Genomic DNA, 20,950 nt, shown 5'->3' with positions numbered 1-20,950 from the left:
CCGCAACGGCAGAATCGAAAGTGTCAAATAACAGAAGCGATCGTTCTCTTTTGTGTTATGCTGTTCATATTGTTTGGTTTCCAATGTGTATCTGGTTTCTGTTTCATTTTGCATCTCTTTTAACCAGCTCATCGCAAGGCAATTGTCAGCACAGGTGTTGAAGATTCATGTCTCACACCGACAATGTAAACAGCCCTTCTGGGAGACTGAATTAAAGCTATTTGGTATTCAGCAGCTACGTTTATGGCTATGAACCTTGCTATAATTTTTACAGTTTCAATGGTGTGATAAAAACACAAGACAAGTATTGGGAACATGAATGGCACGAGGGTAAGAGAATAATACTGTTTTAAAACCTTTAAAATCACCCTGGGTGTAGCCAATTGCTTTACAATCCAATTGAAACAAATGTCCTTTACATAGGGTTACCACAGTAAATTTGCACAATCATTTTGCAGTTTCTTCATGCTTTTCCTGTGCGTTTGTCATAGTTTACCATGTCTTGTTTTTTAATATGCTTCACCATACCTCTCTGTGCTTCACAATGCTTGCCTATGCTCTACCATACCTCTCTGTGCTTTACAATGCTTCCCTATGTTTTACCAGACCTCTCTGTGCTTTACAATGCTTCCCTATGCTTTACCAGACCTCTCTGTGCTTTACAATGCTTCCCTATGCTTTACCATACCTCTCTGTGCTTTACAATGCTTCCCTATGCTTTACCATACCTCTCTGTACTTTACAATGCTTCCCTATGCTTTACCACACCTCTCTGTGTTTTACAATGCTTCCCTATGCTTTACCATACCTCTCTGTGCTTTACAATGCTTCCCTATGCTTTACCACACCTCTCTGTGCTTTACAATGCTTCCCTATGCTTTACCAGACCTCTCTGTGCTTTACAATGCTTCCCTATGCTTTACCAGACCTCTCTGTGCTTTACAATGCTTCCCTATGCTTTACCACACCTCTCTGTGCTTCACAGTGCTTGCCTATGCTCTACCATACCTCTCTGTGCTTTACAATGCTTCCCTATGTTTTACCACACCTCTCTGTGCTTCACAGTGCTTGCCTATGCTTTACCACACCTCTCTGTGCTTTACAATGCTTCCCTATGCTTTACCAGACCTCTCTGTGCTTTACAATGCTTCCCTATGCTTTACCAGACCTCTCTGTGCTTTACAATGCTTCCCTATGCTTTACCACACCTCTCTGTGCTTTACAATGCTTCTCTGTGCTTTACCATACCTCTCTGTGCTTTACAATGCTTCTCTGTGCTTTACCACACCTCTCTGTGCTTTACAATGCTTCCCTATGCTTTACCAGACCTCTCTGTGCTTTACAATGCTTCCCTATGCTTTACCAGACCTCTCTGTGCTTTACAATGCTTCCCTATGCTTTACCACACCTCTCTGTGCTTTACAATGCTTCCCTATGCTTTACCACACCTCTCTGTGCTTTACAATGCTTCCCTATGCTTTACCAGACCTCTCTGTGCTTTACAATGCTCCCCTATGCTTTACCAGACCTCTCTGTACTCTATTACACTTTGCGATGCATTGACTATAAGGAACTTTTATCACGATTATCACTCCACTCTAATTCATCCCTATGTAATATTGTTCAACACTACTCAAATATTAACCCTAAGAAGCAGCTGACTCTGGCATTGCTCTCTGTATCACAGCAGCTCTGTGTGTGTATGCATACACATGCGTGCCACGGTCTTTTGAAACAGACGGCCTCTCTCTCTCTGTGATTGAGTGGAGTGGCTCATGTCTTTCTGGTCAGATTGCATTGAGGCTTTGATCAGGCTGCAATTACTGTGAGGAATGCCCAAGTGCAGAACTAAAGGCAGACTACTGTACAGCCTGATGAATATCAAAATGCTCTTCAAAGGCAATGCAGGCAGACATTGGTTCTGTACAAAGTGGCAACGGTAGCACTAGTGCAGCTACAATGGAATGAGGATCCCAGTTCTACTGTAGAATGTTACCACACCATTCTAACTACACAGATCTCCAGACAGACAGACAGACAGACAGACAGCACTGCAGTGGTAATGGTTCTATACTACACTGAAGGGCAATGGCAGCGCAACTATAGGGCAGCTTCATTAGGATGAGGCAGTCATTGGTAAACTGGTACCACAGTATGCTAACTATACCCTTCCCATTCGTCATTGACAATATAGACAGACAGCGGCCATGCAATGCACTAGTTCTGTAGTAAGGAACATTCTTCAGGAAAAGAAGCACCAACCAGGCCTGCCTCTGCTGCTGCTGCTGAGTTTATCTTTGAGATCTGAGCAGATCCTAATCCAAGAAGAAGAAGTGCAACCCTCTTCTAAACTATGTTATCAGTTTCTTTTATTCCTCTTTCCCTGGCTTGTCTGTTAAAATGAGAAACTAGATACAATTAGATTGCATTGCGGCACCCGTCTTTCCAATCCCATTGTTACCTAAGACAAAAGACAAGCGCAACAATGACAAATCCTCCCCTATTGTCTTGTGCCACCCTAGCCTGTCGGATTCCAGCTCCTTATCAAAACCCGTCTCTTGTACGCTTCAAAATGAGCCAGCTGAGAGCGAGCTGGTCCTTCAGAACACCTGCTAATGAGTGGCAGATTCGTGGAAGTGAAAGACGTTGACGCTTGTTTGGTCTTATCTAAAGTAGCGTGCTGAACACAGACGCTTTCCTCAAACTGCCTCTCACAGCGATCTTGATTACCTGACTCTGAACACTTCAAAACACCCAGCGAGGCATCGGAGCTGTGAAGGGCACCTTCCAACGCATATCGACTTGTTACACCAAACAGACATCTTCCCTTGCCTCTCACGAGGGCTCTCCATGTAATTCTATTGTTAATAAAGCATTATAGATGGTTTATAACCATGCAATAGCCATACACAGAATTACAGTTTATAAAGGGGACACCTATTGTACTTTGGGATGTTTAATTGTCATTCCGTCTGTGGCTATTGCATGGTTATAAGCCAGAACACACCTCACACTGCAGCGTGTTCTAGATATCCCAGGAGGAAGGAATGGTGATTTTGTTTGGCTAGATTTTTGTATCTCAGTGTATTTAGTGTGTCAACAGAAGATTTGTGGCTTAGACCAAGGGGGAGTTACACAGGGTCCGACACCTCGTGACCTTTAGTGGGATTCAAACTTTATCCTGTATTATTATTATTATTATTATTATTATTATTATTATTATTATTATTATTATGCTATGGTTTATCATGTTTATTTAAATATGAAAGGTTTTTGCAAACTGACTGACCCCCCCCCCCCCCCCCCAACCAAACCCCGTCTTTCAAGTAGATCATCCCCAAACTCTTCATTATACAAGCAGTCTATGGGATTAGCCAACGATTTCCAGATTACACTGTCACCTAACATTACCTGAACCCCAGAGCTGCTCTGAGCCAAGAAGAAGAGAGGAGGAGGGGAGAGAGGGGAGAGAGAGAGGGGAGGAGGAGAGATAGAGAGGGGAAAGAGGGAGAGGTACGAGAGAGGACAGAGAGGGGTGAGGGGAGATAGGGGAGAGAGAAGGGAGGTAAGAGAGAGAAAGAGATTGGAAGTGGAGAGAGGAGAGGGAGGGAGGAGGCAGTGAGAGAGGGGGAGAGGTAGAAGAGAGGAGAAAGAAGGGAGAGGAGGAAAGGAAGGAGGAAGGGATACAGGGGGTAGAGGGGAAGCACAGGGGGGACAAGGGGAATGACAGAGGATAAGAGATGAAATGAGAGAGAGGCAGTGAGGAGAGAAAGGGGGAGGGAGAGGAGAGGAGAAATGACAGTGATAGTGGCAGCGACTGGCACAGAGAAGTAAGCCAGCAAATCCCATTTCAGAGCAACAGATTCATTTAGAAGGGTCTGAGAAGTTGCCAGGCAACAGCACAGCTCTGCAATCGACTTACTTTCCTGCTAGACTGTCCTGCAGACACCCAGTCAGCACAGCTGCTGAACACAAGCAGTGGCGATACACAAAGCAGACCTGGTCAGGACTAGAGGTCTTCATGGGTCTACCTGAACCCTAGGACCCAAGACCCGACCTGTACCGAACGGGTTTCCGGGTGCAAAATTGTCACGAAACACTCGGGTTGGGTCGGGTCCGGTTTTGTTTACTCAGCAATACACAAACTGTCGATTACTATTAAAGAGGCTCTCTTTGGTACTAAAAATCATTGTTTATAATTCCTGTTGCGTGGATTGGCTTCCCCCAGTAGCACATGACATGGTTTGCAGAGTGCAGCAGCAGACACGTGACCCACATCGAAGGGGTTTCTTTTAGATCATTCTTAAAAGTCGGAGTAATGGATTCGTTTATGAACAACGTGAGAGAAAAAAACTTAAGAAAAACGAATTCTGTGAACAAAAGCTCACAGAAAAATCTGTCTGAGGCGTGGGAATCATTTGTAGTTATTGTGGACAAAGACACACATTTTACATCTAAATTCCATTTGCTCTTGTGTTAAGCTTGTAATAAAATCACGCGTTTACGAGATGGTACTTCCGTTCATTTGATTTTCAGATAATGTATTTATCTTTGTATCTTTTACACTAACATATTATATATTACATTTTACAGTCCTCTGTGTAAATTCAGCCAGATTTCTAGCTTGACTGGGAAAAAACCCTGCTTTAATACTGTATCTAGTCAGTGCACAGACTAAGCTGGGGAAAAGGAAAGTGTTTCACTGTGAAGACCTCTCGCCAGGACTTCTTCTGGGATTGATCTCAGAATAGGAGTGTGGGGGTGTCAGGATGTGGGGTCCTAATACCTGCTGCTCAGGGAGAGTGAAACTGCAGTGTGGGGGTCTGGAAGTGATTAAGAGTAAAATGAAGAAAAACATAACTTTGAAAAGTTTTCTGGGAATTGAAGCTGGTGGATTTCATGTACTCTAGCTTGCAAGTTTCCCCTGTAAAGAATGGTGCATGGCAGCCAAGTGTAAATTATTTAAACTTTAATTAAAGTAACTGGACTGTAGCAGGACAATCTCACAGATGAATTGAAAAATCATATCTCTTGTCAAAAACATTGTAAATATTTTAAAAGGTCGTTAAACTGAAAACAAAATGTGGAACTAACACACCCACGCACAGACACACACACAGAGTCACAGACACAGACACAGACACACACACAGAGTCACAGACACAGACACACACACAGAGTCACAGACACAGACACACACACAGAGTCACAGACACAGACACACACACACAGTCACAGACACAGACACACACACACAGAGTCACAGACACAGAGTCTCAGACACACACAGTCACAGACAGACACACACACACACACAGTCACAGACACACACAAAGACACACACAGAGTCACAGACACAGTCACAGACACACACAGTCACAGACACACACACAGTCACAGACACACACAGTCTCAGACACACACAGTCACAGACACAGACACACACAAAGACACACACACACAGTCACAGACACACACAGTCACAGACACACACAAAGACACACACACAGTCACAGACACACACACACACAGTCACAGACACACACAAAGACACACACACAGTCTCAGACACACACAGTCACAGACACACACACACACAGTCACAGACACAGAGACATACACACACACACACACAGAGACACACAGACAGACACAGAGACACTGACACACACACACACACACACACAGTCACAGACACAGTCACAGACACACACACACAGTCACAGTTACAGACACAGACACACACACAGACAGACACACACAGACACAGACAGTCTTACATTCAAAGCGTTTAGCTCATGTATGTCAATGGCAGAACAGAAAAGCCGATCCTGGACTCTTTTTGACTTCTGAAGAACTCGCTGCTCTAAAGATCACAAATTAGATAAAAAGTTAAGCAATACTTCTATATTAAAGAAACAGAATTATGTTGAACATGCATGGCAGAAAGCATTTCTTAATTGCGTTTACTAGAAAGAAGTCCTTTAACTTTATTGAGAAGTGCTTTACACTCAAGTATAATGCTACGGGTACTGAATCATGCTTGCTTTACTGTTCCCAGGGCTATGGTTGTTATTCCAAAGGATTCTGCATCACCTGCTGTGCTTTAATGAATGCTGAAACAAAGCAAAAACACAGCTCAACCTGGCTTTGTACTTCATCAAAACACTTTTGTTCCCATTCATTCATTTTCTGGGACTTTTTCTTCAAACATTATCATTATTTTGGCATCCTCCGAACCCCAAGACAATCGCCTCTTTACACCCAGGAGCTCCACAGATGATGTGAGCTACCGCCCCCTGGAGGACAAAGGCCAGCCCTGCACATGTCTGCTTAAAGTCAACGGGTGCCTGACCAGTAGGTGCCGCTGTAGCACAGTGAGGTGACTTAGTCCCTGTAGATTTTGTCTCCCTATTATAAATCACATAGCAAAAATCAACGAATATACAGTGAAGATTTGCCAAAATTCCAGTAGTTCTTTTCCTGTGTACAGATGTCATCCCGTGCATAAAACACCACACCTAATTCCAGAGTTCAAAAAATAAAACAAAAATAAAATGGGTGTATTTGGTTTATTTGTATTGTGCAGACTGAAAGAAGCACCCTTAACTGTGTGACTCCCCCTGCACACCACGCGGCCGTGCCTTTACCAGGGGAGACCCTCGTGGACCCCTGCGCTCCGCTGACTGTGTGACTCCCCCTTGCACACCACGCGGCCGTGCCTTTACCAGGGGAGACCCTCGGGGACCCCTGCGCTCCCCTGACTGTGTGACTCCCCCTGCACACCACGCGGCCGTGCCTTTACTAGGGGAGACCCTCGGGGACCCCTGCGCTCCCCTGACTGTGTGACTCCCCCCTGCACACCACGCGGCCGTGCCTTTACCAGGGGAGACCCTCGGAGACCCCTACGCTCCCCTGACTGTGTGACTCCCCCCTGCACACCACGCGGCCGTGCCTTTACCAGGGGAGACCCTCCGGGACCCCTGCGCTCCCCTGACTGTGTGACTCCCCCCTGCACACCACGCAGCCGTGCCTTTACTAGGGGAGACCCTCGGGGACCCCTGCGCTCCCCTGACTGTGTGACCCCCCCTGCACACCACGCGGCCGTGCCTTTACCAGGGGAGACCCTCGGAGACCCCTACGCTCCCCTGACTGTGTGACTCCCCCCTGCACACCACGCGGCCGTGCCTTTACCAGGGGAGACCCTCCGGGACCCCTGCGCTCCCCTGACTGTGTGACTCCCCCCTGCACACCACGCAGCCGTGCCTTTACTAGGGGAGACCCTCGGGGACCCCTGCGCTCCCCTGACTGTGTGACCCCCCCTGCACACCACGCAGCTGTGCCTTTACCTGGGGAGACCCCGGGGACCCCTTACTTGTGATGGCATGACGCGCAGAGACACAGATGTTCAGACATTATTGCCAGCTGTTAATCTTGAGCAGTTGATGCTTCAGCAGATGTTTACCTTTCAGAACTTCGTTTGGTTCAGAGTGCTTTGAGGATGAAGCCATACAGGGCTGCACAGGGTGGCTGGTGGTATATCTCAGGAGACTACAGCATTGAGGTATTGCTGCAGAATAGCCATGGGGCTCGCCTTGAACAGGTTTACCCTGGTGAATTAGCACAGTAATTTAGCAATTTTCCAAGATTTTCCCATGATTCTACAATGCTTTTACTATAACAAGGGTTGCCAGAGTCGGAAGAGGCTAATTGATTTGTGCTGAAATATGTGGATTTCAATTGAAGGAAAGACATTGTTTTGCAGTTAACACATTTAGCGGGCTTCTGCCAGGTTTTAATTAATACCTGCTGATTCAGAACATGTTAAAGGGGATGATTTAACCTGCACAGCCCTGTGTGAGAGACAACATTTTTTAAACACAGATGCACAGGGAAACTGCAACGGCTGAAGATTATTTTACAGTGATCGATGAAAATACCTAAAACAGTATAACCCTTACAAATGTATAAAACACACATTAAAAACCATCGTTCTTAGAATGTGATCTATGTGTAATCGATCAGGATTGGACAGTCGGACTGACAACACATGCAGTCACAAACTCCTGTTGCTCCAGCTTTCTGATTTCCCTATTTTATCACTGCAGTGTTTTGTCTTACATTATATCAACAATTTGATGTTGTAAAAAACATTGTAATGGGCTGATGGAAAAGGGAGAGCATTCGCTTCCAACTTCTCACGAGATTTCAAATTCTCAATAAGATCAAATCTTAGACGTGTGATTGGTAAGCTGATCACAAATTTCAATCAAGGGAAGTAATGTTAAAACTTTACAATGCATTAGTAAGACCTCATCTAGAATATTGTGTTCAGTTCTGGTAACCTCGTTACAAAAAGGATATTGCTGCTGTAGAAAGAGTGCAAAGAAGAGCGACCAGAATTATCCCAGGTTTAAAAGTATGCAGACAGGCTAAAAGAAATGAATCTATTCAGTCTTAAACAAAGAAGATTACGTGGCGATCTGATTCATTCAAAATCCTAAAAGGTATAGACAATGTCAACCCAGGGGACTTTTTCGACCTGAAAAAAGAAACAAGGACCAGGGGTCACAAATGGAGATTAGATAAAGGGGCATTCAGAACAGAAAATAGGAGTCATTCTTTTACACAGAGAATTGTGAGGGTCTGGAACCAACTCCCCAGTAATGTTGTTGAAGCTGACACCCTGGGATCCTTCAAGAAGCTGCTTGATGAGATTCTGGGATCAATAAGCTACTAACAACCAAACGAGCAAGATGGGCTAAATGGCCTCTCGCTTGTAAACTTTCTTATGTTCTTATGTTCTTATGTTCTTAAGGTCAATGACTGTCTGACTCAACACCACACAGTCGTGCCTTTACCAGGGGGGGGGCCTTGGGGACTCCAAAAACATTTGCATGGTAGTCAGTATCACGGTATTGGAATATGAATAAATGAGTGAGCACATTCCAGTCCTGGTCTGGTATTCCCAAGGGCTGTGCAGATCTGTGTAATCCCTGTTGCACAGCTTGAACAGGGACACAAGCCGTGAGAGAGCTGGTCTGCTCACAGCTAGACCGGTGAGAGGTCTGATTCTATCAGCACTTCAAAGCAAGACATGAGGAGATGGATTGAATTATTGATTGGAGCAGCATTTATTATTCACATAGATATATCTGAACAAGCAAGGTTTGAAATGTATTCAAAAATAAGAGAATTCATCAAAATGATATCCAGCAATTGATGAATAAATTATCTACATAAAAACACACACATTTGACTGTAACATGGTACTGCATATATAGAGTGCCTATAGTAAGTATTCACCCCTCTTGGACGTTTTCACAGTTTGTTGTGTTACAACCTGAAATCTTGATGCATTTAAATGGGATTTTTTTAAAAAGTTTGATATATATGTATATTAAAGTATAAGACGTGACAGGAGAGAATGTTTAAAATATTAATTTGTTTTTATACTTTTTTCAGTACAGTATTATGTTTTGTTCTGCCATTAGGACTCCAACAGACACCTTTTCATTATGTTTTGTGCTTTTGTGAAACAGTATCTGTTACTAAAAAATGTCTAGTTGACATTTAATGGGAAAAGACACTCCATAGCTCAGCTTGCACTAAGAGGAGAGATGTGTAGTACATTTTACCTGTGAATTATATAAAACTGAATTATATAACATTTTGCCTCAGTTTCTTTATTTTTCTATTTGAATCCTATGTGTTAAAACCTTGAAGTAATATCTCAACATGACATTAAATGCCACCAAATTTCCTTTCATTTGATTAATGCATCTGAAACTAAACTATAAGGGAGTGTTAGTGTTGAGAAAATATTTAGATATGTTCTTTGTTTTGTGGTATCATTACTAGACCTCCAACCCAACTGAGCACAGAGAAAGGGGTCTTTATACAGTGGCAAAATGAGCTTATAAATAGATCATGGAGTCAAATTCACTAAAATGGAAAGACAAAAACAAAGCAGAAACCGTGAACTTTTAATGATGAACACAAGCGGGGCAAGTATGAGCACATTATTGTGCATCATCATTTATATATAGATTGCTAACCTCCTATAATACTAATCTGATTAAATCAAGATATGTTGAACTGTCAGAACCAATGACTCAAAGTGATTCGAGCAGTTTAGTGACTCGACTCGAGCTTGTCATGTCAAAGACTCGACTTGACTCAAGTTTTTATTCCCCAATGACTCGACTCAAGTCCCAGTTTTGGTGACTTGTTACAACTCTGCTCTCAGCAGCCAGAACTGCTGTTAATTTAGGAATGTTGAATCTAGGGTTAAGTTAAGGAGCCTCCACTAACACACAGTGATGTAGGAAGACTTACTCGATACCTTTAAACTCACTCTCTCTCGTTCAACTCTTTTCCTGCTACACGCTAACTGTGTATACATCAAACATAAATGCATTAATAATATTTGAATAGTACAACTCAAGAAACTCCTTTTGTCAGACAGGGGGTGTGCAGGTCAGGATTGACAAGCCTGCCTGCCCCTGCCCCTCCCCTCCCCTCCCCCCTCCCTCCTCCCCCTCCCTCTCCCTCCTCCTCCCTCCTCCCACTCCCTCCTCCCCCTCTCCCTCTCCCTCTCCCTCTCCCTCTCCCTCTCCCTCTCCCTCCCTCTCCCCCACTGGAGTATAGCCAGAGAAGTAGCCTTTTTTTGCGAGCAATAAATTCACACATTTACCATAATAATAATAATAATAATAATAATAATAATAATAATAATAATAATAATAATAATAATAATAAATGTAAAAAATTGTAATCCCCATCTTTTAAAAATATCCCAGTTTCTACAGGCGTGTGAATCAATTTCCTCCACGGTTTCCATGGAAACAGGCCCACTGAGATCCCTTTCCTCCGTTCTATTCATTAATATCTTATTGTTGTGAGCTTGTGTTTTAACTTCTTTTCTATTGATTCGACCTTCATTCCTGCTTCTCTTAAAGGTTTCCAGAGGGGTTTAAATGCACACAAGGCCTTCTTTAACAGGTGTAAATCATACTAGGCCCGAAGCCTGGGATTTTCCAGGGAGAGGAAGCCCACTATAAATGGTTTCAAGTGGTTCCACCAAAAATCTTCCTAAGAGAATTACAATGCGTTTGTGTGCCCTGATCCTGTTATGTAATTCTGTTAGCTCAAAGCCTGTTTCAGTGCAGAGTCAAAACAGCAAGGAGAGAACCAGATATGGGTTTATTTTTAGTAACATCATGCGAGGCACGCAATCCCTGGCGTATGAAAAATGTATATGCGTGGAAATATACGAAATACACCACAAAGGCATTTCATTTCTATTTTAAACATAGCAGCAGTGAGTTGCAATAGGCCTATACATTTTTCTCAGTAACTTATCAAATATTTATGCCACACAAGTGGCGATACTGTCCAGTCATTCAGATACACAAGAAAACAAGGCATGAATTGATTCCGACAGTTTCTGTTTTTTCTACTGCAGCCAGTAATAGGTGGTGCAGTCCAGCTGCGTTAAACCCAACCTGTCTGTGCTTGGTTGGCTGTATCGATTAGCAGTGAGTTCTTATACAGGGTAGTATACTAAACAGCTGACTGTAGTAGCCACTACACTCAAGAGACCACTCCAGCAGCTTTCTGTTCAAACATCAAGATGTTGCATTTTGACTGGCTTTGCTTCTGCCCAAGACTACAGATTTTCTTTGCAGTTTTTTCACACCCTTTAAAGTCCCTAAATGGGATACTTTCAAAGAGCCGTAATGTGGAGCTCAATAGTCATCCGCAGACCACCCAAGTGACCCGCATTTCACAGGTCAGACCCACAACTTGACATTAAAACCGGCAGACCTGCCACAGTCATTGTACAACCCGCAATCAAACAGTTGTGTAAGATCACTGTTTGGGTGCATGGCAGGGCAAAAGCCCTTAACGTACATAGCAGGTGTAGAGACTCCACTTCAGGAGCATTTTCCCCATAATAAGTCGTGCTGGACCTTCAGGATCGTTGAGTCTGCACAACAGTGTAACTTAACTGAGAAAATCCTGGCATTCAAATCTGCACCAAAGGTTAGTACAATAACTGTGCACTGTGTCTGTACAGCAGGAACCTAAAAAGTCACATGACTCATTTAGCACTTAGCAAGCCCTTTATATAACCCTGCAGATATGAGGTCACTACTTCAAAAGGTCCCTGAGATATGAAGCTCTGCAAATTTACTGTAGTCGCTTTGCAAAATGACAGTCAATCAGATTGTAAGAACATGGTGTTACGATAATGCAGCTGAGACCTGAAAGTATCACTTGAATAAACCTGCAGGGTTCAGTGAGGGGTCAAACTAAAGGGATGCTACAAGTAACCATGGAGATACCGGAATGAGAAACTTTGAATAGGAGCTGGGCTGTTCAAAACAGTTCAAAGCACTGTCCCAGCTCGTAGAACAACAACAAAACACACTCCGAACTGCTCTGAGAGATTTCAAATAGCATACAAAGCACTGTCCCATCACTTAGAAAAACAACAAAACACACTCCGAACTGCTCTGAGAGATTTCAAATAGCATACAAAGCACTGTCCCATCACTTAGAAAAACAACAAAACACACTCCGAACTGCTCTTAGAGATTTCAAATAGCATACAAAGCACTGTCCCATCACTTAGAAAAACAACAAAACACACTCCGAACTGCTCTTAGAGATTTCAAACTGCATAAAAAGGTCAGGGAACAAAACTAAAAATGCAATTTATAGCTATGGGCTCTCAAATAAAGACACACTAAACATATATGTTTTGCATTTTTTTAGACAAAGCTAAATATCATTAAAAGCTGTGCCATAAGAACAAATAGGATGTAGAACATCTTATGATTTTCTTACCCACATATCATTCATGGTATTTGGATTCCAAAACTTATTTTTTTCCTGGATTTCATCACATCCACAGATTTTTTTTAACAGTTTGATCTCATCAAGATTCACAGCAATGTCTACTAGACCATGAAGAGATGCCTCTAGTCTAGTTAGTTCCACACATGGGCTTCTTGCCTCGTCCATGTGAGGCTAAAGGTTTAGAGTAATTTGATTATTAGTCTTTGACACCTGAGTGAACTTCACTGTAATGAAAACATGCGACTCATTGCATCTCATTAGCAGCAGCACTGAACTCAACCAGCCCGTCACAATGCAATAGTCAGCAGGGAATCCCACACAGAGGTAGAAGAGTTCATTTTGCAGGTTGTACAATGACTGTCGCTGGTCTGCAGGTTTTAATGTCAATTTGTGGGTCTGACCAGTGAAATGCGGGTCATGTGGGTGATCTACATATCAATAATACAGATTTTTACCTTCATTTTTAAAATTCATGCAATCAGAGATTTCTAGTTCAAATCTGACCTCAGCCTGGCTAGCGGATTACTATTGAGCTCCACATTACGGATCTTTCAAAGTATCCCATTTAGGGATTTTAAAGGGTGTGAAAAGACTGCAAAGAAAATCTGTAGTCTTCGGCAGAAGCAAGGACAGTCAACCTGTATAAGAACTCACTGCTAATCGATATGGTTCACACAGCCAATCAACGTAACTGGACTGCAACAACTTGTAACGGACAGACTCCTTCTGCCAGTACTGTACAGTATATCTGGGATGAACACTTTCCTTTTGGAACCCCGCTACAATGAGGAAAGCTGTTTGTTCACATTTATCCTGAAGAAGCTAGCTTGTGGTTCTATAATGGGTTTCTCCTGGGAATTGGATTGGTTCCTCTGTGCAGTGTTGTTTGATCATATCTCCCAGTGCTGTCCTCTCCTCTGCTTCTTTAGACTCAGGGATTGTAATTGCTTCCTCTGTTCTATTTAAGTGTTTAGTGTCGTCAGGAAATTGCTACCTACACGAGCCCTTGAACAGGAGGAATCCAATCAAAGTTGGCTTGAAGACCAGCTCACAATTAAGACCACTTTTTTTGCAGCACAGATTGGCTTTTATTTATATAGTCCCCCTGGACATTATGGCCAGCCTCGTATTCAGTAAGTAATTGTAACTTCACACCTGTCCGGCACTTCCATTCTCTATATAGGTCTCCGATGTGCAGTTATGAGAGATGTTACAGCACAGTTTACTGTAACTTTTGACATTCTGGGACTATATACCAAATGGAAATTTATGGATTTATTATCACTTTAAGGCCACCATCTGCAGTTTTCAATATCAAACTGTTAAATTAGCTTTCTAATAAGACCAGTTGGCTGTACACCACCAATCTTTCTTTTTTTTTTTTAAAAAACCCTGAAAACTGCTGAACTTTTTACTTATACCATATCTGCTAGAAATAGCGCCCAGATGCTTATTTTCTCAATCCTCTCTTTACCTGGGCGGTTATTTAGATATATATATATATATATATATATATATATATATATATATATAAATATAATTATTATATTACTGTGTATATATATATAAATCAAGGGAAATAATGTTAAAACTTTACAATGCATTAGTAAGACCTAGAATACTGTGTTCAGTTCTGGTCACCTCTCTACAAAAAGGATATTGCTGCTCTAGAATGAGTGCAAAGAAGAGCGACCAGAATTACCCCGGGTTTAAAAGGCATGTCGTATGCAGACAGGCTAAAAGAATTGAATCTATTCAGTCTTGAACAGTACAAGGTTGTCCTGGAAGAAAACTTGTTTCCGTCTGCTCTGACAATGTTCCCCAACTCTGAGGATTGGTTTTTCCAGCAGGACAATGCTCCATGCCACACAGCCAGGTCAATCAAGGTGTGGATGGAGGACCACCAGATCAAGACCCTGTCATGGCCAGCCCAATCTCCAGACCTGAACCCCATTGAAAACCTCTGGAATGTGATCAAGAGGAAGATGGATGGTCACAAGCCATCAAACAAAGCCGAGCTGCTTGAATTTTTGCGCCAGGAGTGGCATAAAGTCACCCAACATCAATGTGAAAGACTGGTGGAGAGCATGCCAAGACGCATGAAAGCTGTGCTTGAAAATCAGGGTTATTCCACCAAATATTGATTTCTGAACTCTTCCTAAGTTAAAACATTAGTATTGTGTTGTTTAAAAATGAATATGAACTTATTTTCTTTGCATTATTCGAGGTCTGACAACACTGCATCTTTTTTGTTATTTTGATTAGTTGTCATTTTCTGCAAATAAATGCTCTAAATGACAATATTTTTATTTGGAATTTGGGAGAAATGTTGTCAGTAGTTTATAGAATAAAACAAAAATGTTCATTTTACCCAAACACATACCTATAAATAGTAAAACCAGAGAAACTGATAATTTTGCAGTGGTCTCTTAATTTTTTCCAGAGCTGTATATATATGTGTGTGTGTGTGTGTGTGTGTGTATTGGAGAGCATGAGCACTTATTAACCTTTTGCCAGTAAAACTGGCCGCTAATATGAATGAGGACAGACTGTTTAAATGTAATGCTATTTCGAGCATATACAGTGTATTAACAAAAGTCTGTAAGAAACTGAAAAACATACTGCCTAAAAGAAAACTAAAATAAACTGTTCAATAAAGTGTTAACCAGTTTAATACATTGGCTAAGCTAAGGACTTTTAAAGGCTACTTTCTCAGTCCCTTGACTCCCCAAACAGAGAGAAGCATTTTCTTACACAGCCACCAGACTTACTGAGCACAAACGTATTAGATTTACATCTTCAGATTATTCGATTAAGTCATAGAAAACAATTGCTTTTTTTGTTTAGCCAAGTAATCAAATCTGTCTGAGTTAAATTGAATAGAATAAATGAAATGGCTTGAACAGAGAACAATTCAATTCAAATCAAAATGGGCTTCATTGACAAGATTATGCAGGTTTTGCTGAAGCAATTTTAGTCGACACAAGCTGACCGGAACTCAACGCAAGTTAAAATCAAGTCTGTTCAACAGAACAGAAACCAAACAGAAAGTGAACAGCTGTGGCCAAAAGTTTTGTAAAATGATGATGCAAAAGCCTCCTGGAAGGCTTAATAGTAATTCAGTATTTCAGGATTTCGAAATGTTGCATTTTTCTATTTTTGTCAGTTTTTCGTTAAGTATATGGAAAAGATCATAAACACAAAAGTGTTATTCTGAGTGCAGCTGTGCAACGTATGCTGTTGTCTGGCAGCTCTCAGGGAAAGAATGTTTTATTGTCTGAGAAAGTGTCAATGAAACTGACCTCAATTAACCAGGTACAAGCAGGAGTTGTCTGGTCAAAATGTCGCTGCCACACAGAGATAAGCCAGCAACTAAGCTGTGCACACAAAGGGGTGTCGAGACTGTAGAAAACAGCAGCACTTGGAGCTGCATTTGAGAAGCAGCAAGATCCTCCATGAACACTGTGAACGCGAGAGAATGAATCGGAACTGTAAATCTGTAAATCTGTAAATCTGCACTGCCACACCCCCTCAACCTGTTCCAGCATTGAGCATCTGCACTGTCACACCCCCTCAGCCTGTTCCAGCACTCTGAGCATCTGCACTGCCACACCCCCTCAACCTGTTCCAGCACTCTGAGCATCTGCACTGCCACACCCCCTCAACCTGTTCCAGCACTCTGAGCATCTGCACTGCCACACCCCCTCAACCTGTTCCAGCACTCTGAGCATCTGCACTGCCACACCCCCTCAACCTGTTCCAGCACTCTGAGCATCTGCACTGCCACACCCCCTCAACCTGTTCCAGCACTCTGATCATCTGCACTGCCACACCCCCTCAACCTGTTCCAGCATTGAGCATCTGCACTGCCACACCCCCTCAACCTGTTCCAGCACTCTGAGCATCTGCACTGCCACACCCCCTCAACCTGTTCCAGCACTCTGAGCGTCTGCACTGCCACACCCCCTCAACCTGTTCCAGCACTCTGAGCATCTGCACTGCCACACCCCCTCAACCTGTTCCAGCACTCTGAGCGTCTGCACTGCCACACCCCCTCAACCTGTTCCAGCACTCTGATCATCTGCACTGCCACACCCCCTCAACCTGTTCCAGCATTGAGCATCTGCACTGCCACACCCCCTCAACCTGTTCCAGCACTCTGATCATCTGCACTGCCACACCCCCTCAACCTGTTCCAGCATTGAGCATCTGCACTGCCACACCCCCTCAACCTGTTCCAGCACTCTGAGCATCTGCACTGCCACACCCCCTCAACCTGTTCCAGCACTCTGAGCATCTGCACTGCCACACCCCCTCAACCTGTTCCAGCACTCTGAGCATCTGCACTGCCACACCTCCTCAACCTGTTCCAGCACTCTGAGCATCTGCACTGCCACACCCCCTCAACCTGTTCCAGCACTCTGAGCGTCTGCACTGCCACACCCCCTCAACCTGTTCCAGCACTCTGAGCATCTGCACTGCCACACCCCCTCAACCTGTTCCAGCACTCTGAGCGTCTGCACTGCCACACCCCCTCAACCTGTTCCAGCACTCTGATCATCTGCACTGCCACACCCCCTCAACCTGTTCCAGCATTGAGCGTCTGCACTGCCACACCCCCTCAACCTGTTCCAGCACTCTGATCATCTGCACTGCCACACCCCCTCAACCTGTTCCAGCATTGAGCATCTGCACTGCCACACCCCCTCAACCTGTTCCAGCACTCTGAGCATCTGCACTGCCACACCCCCTCAACCTGTTCCAGCACTCTGAGCATCTGCACTGCCACACCCCCTCAACCTGTTCCAGCACTCTGAGCATCTGCACTGCCACACCTCCTCAACCTGTTCCAGCACTCTGAGCATCTGCACTGTCACACCCCCTCAACCTGTTCCAGCACTCTGATCATCTGCACTGCCACACCCCCTCAACCTGTTCCAGCACTCTGAGCATCTGCACTGCCACACCCCCTCAACCTGTTCCAGCACTCTGAGCATCTGCACTGCCACACCCCCTCAACCTGTTCCAGCACTCTGAGCATCTGCACTGCCACACCCCCTCAACCTGTTCCAGCACTCTGATCATCTGCACTGCCACACCCCCTCAACCTGTTCCAGCACTCTGATCATCTGCACTGCCACACCTCCTCAACCTGTTCCAGCACTCTGAGCGTCTGCACTGCCACACCCCCTCAACCTGTTCCAGCATTGAGCATCTGCACTGCCACACCCCCTCAACCTGTTCCAGCATTGAGCATCTGCACTGCCACACCCCCTCAACCTGTTCCAGCACTCTGAGCATCTGCACTGCCACACCCCCTCAACCTGTTCCAGCACTCTGAGCGTCTGCACTGCCACACCCCCTCAACCTGTTCCAGCACTCTGATCATCTGCACTGCCACACCCCCTCAACCTGTTCCAGCATTGAGCATCTGCACTGCCACACCCCCTCAACCTGTTCCAGCACTCTGAGCATCTGCACTGCCACACCCCCTCAACCTGTTCCAGCACTCTGAGCATCTGCACTGCCACACCCCCTCAACCTGTTCCAGCACTCTGAGCATCTGCACTGCCACACCTCCTCAACCTGTTCCAGCACTCTGAGCATCTGCACTGTCACACCCCCTCAACCTGTTCCAGCACTCTGATCATCTGCACTGCCACACCCCCTCAACCTGTTCCAGCACTCTGATCATCTGCACTGCCACACCCCCTCAACCTGTTCCAGCACTCTGATCATCTGCACTGCCACACCCCCTCAACCTGTTCCAGCATTGAGCATCTGCACTGCCACACCCCCTCAACCTGTTCCAGCACTCTGATCATCTGCACTGTCACACCCCCTCAACCTGTTCCAGCACTCTGATCATCTGCACTGTCACACCCCCTCAACCTGTTCCAGCACTCTGATCATCTGCACTGTCACACCCCCTCAACCTGTTCCAGCATTGAGCATCTGCACTGCCACACCCCCTCAACCTGTTCCAGCACTCTGATCATCTGCACTGTCACACCCCCTCAACCTGTTCCAGCACTCTGATCATCTGCACTGCCACACCCCCTCAACCTGTTCCAGCACTCTGATCATCTGCACTGCCACACCCCCTCAACCTGTTCCAGCACTCTGATCATCTGCACTGCCACACCCCCTCAACCTGTTCCAGCACTCTGAGCATCTGCACTGCCACACCCCCTCAACCTGTTCCAGCACTCTGAGCATCTGCACTGCCACACCCCCTCAACCTGTTCCAGCACTCTGAGCATCTGCACTGCCACACCCCCTCAACCTGTTCCAGCACTGAGCATCTGCACTGCCACATCCCCTAATTAATAGTATCAGTTATCACCTGCATTACCCCAGCCAAAAAATAATTTACAAACTGAAATATACTGCATTAATTTCTTTAAATCACTAAGCAGCCAGCGACAGCATACAGCAAGCAAAGACACTTACCCAGCACGCCCAGCCGGTAGTTCATTGTCACCACAATCACATTGCCGTACGCTGCCAACACGCTGGCATCAAACATGTTCCCGGTGCCCTCCATGTACGAGCCACCATGAATGAAAAGCATGACGGGCTTCTTCCGTCGGTCGCGGATATCTGCGGAGAGAGAAAGAAAAGAGGAGAGGAGAGAGGGAGGGAGAGAGAGAGAGAGAGAGAGAGAGAGAGAGGAGAGAGGAGAGAGAGAGAGAGAGAGGGAGAGGAGAGAGAGGAGAGAGAGGAGAGAGAGGAGAGAGAGAGACAGAGAGAGGGGAGAGAGAGAGGGAGAGGGAGAAACGGTTAGCCAGGGGTTAACTAGGGATTTCAGCAGGACCATCTTGGAGGATTTAGAGAGCTGGACAAAACCTTTCTACCTGCCTCAAACATGTGATATCCTGAACCTCTTAACTCCAGGGTGTGCTGTAACTGTGGAAACTGCTAGGAGGATTAGCAAGGCTTGCCGTTATCTGCTGGTGTGCATGCATATTGAAGATCAGAGGGGATTTTAAACATGCACAGTCGTGTGCAAATACATCAGAACCCCTCAAGATTTGTCATTGATATCCTTTATATACCTCCCTGCATGAAAACCTCTGGGTGTGAGAATCTCAATTTCCGCTCAGTAATCAATGATATAGAAACGATAGGCACTCGTGCGTGAAAATGTGGGTGTAATTTTTGAAGCAGATCTTTCATTCGAGCCACACATTAGGAATGTACCTAAAGAGCCTTCCCCATTCAAGAAATATTGCAAAACTAAGACGTTCTCTTTCGCTGCAGGATGCTCACAGACCGATGCATGCCTTTCTAGCATCTAGGATTGATTATTGCAATGCTCTTATCACTGGTATTGCAAGTTGTGTTTTATCTTGACTGCAGCAAAAATAAAGAAGAGTGAACACGACCCTGTGCAAGCAGGTTTGCATTGGCTTCCTGAGCGGTTTAGGGTTGATTTTAAGGTCCTGCTTCTCTTATAAAGCTTTAAATGGCCTTGCTCCCCTATACCGAAAAGATCTCCTGAGCCCATATGCCCCGAGTCGCTCTCTTAGAGCAGTGGTTCCCAACCCTGGTCCTGGGGACCCCCCTGTGTCTGCTGCTTTTCATTCCAACTGAGCTCTCAATTACTTAACTAGACCCCTAATTGAACTGATCATTTGCTTAATTAGACCTTTTTAATTGTTTTCAGCTCTTGAACAGTTGCAGATTTCAAGTTGCTGTAACATTTTATAAGTAACTTGAACTCTGCAACTGTTTAAGAGCTGAAAACAATGACAAAGGTCTAATTAAGCAAATTATCAGTTCAATTAAGGGACTAGTTAAGTAACTGAGAGCTCAGTTGGAATGTAAACCAGCAGACACAGGGGGTCCCCAGGACCAGGGTTGGGAAGCGTTGTCTTAGATCAAAGGATGAAGGCTTGCTCAGTATTCCATGGATACAGAGAAAGAAGGCAGGTGGCAGAGAGTTCAGCTTTAGAGCCCCAAAGTTGTGGCATGATCTGCCAGGATTTGTAAGAGAGGCACCATCTCTTGCTGCTTTTAAATTAAGATTAAAGACACAGTTTCAAAACAAGGCACACACTTCATTGCTTTTTTTTCCTAT

At 44.5% G+C, this 20,950-nt stretch overlaps 1 protein-coding gene across 2 annotated transcripts in view; it reads right to left on the bottom strand.

Annotated features, from left to right (window-relative positions):
• Positions 1-20,950, bottom strand: part of LOC117967631 (neuroligin-2-like) — a 111,249-nt gene that overhangs the window by 29,441 nt on the left and 60,858 nt on the right. For both annotated transcript variants that reach the window (XM_059015380.1, XM_059015379.1), the window contains one exon: positions 19,321-19,470. In XM_059015380.1, coding sequence (XP_058871363.1) covers positions 19,321-19,470 — 150 coding nt within the window. The remainder of the gene's footprint in view (positions 1-19,320; positions 19,471-20,950) is intronic.

The sequence above is a fragment of the Acipenser ruthenus genome, chromosome 50, assembly GCF_902713425.1.
Source record: "Acipenser ruthenus chromosome 50, fAciRut3.2 maternal haplotype, whole genome shotgun sequence".
NCBI lineage: Eukaryota > Metazoa > Chordata > Actinopteri > Acipenseriformes > Acipenseridae > Acipenser > Acipenser ruthenus.
The sequence above is the reverse complement of the archived record's forward strand: the minus strand, read 5'-3'. Positions and strand labels throughout refer to the sequence as shown.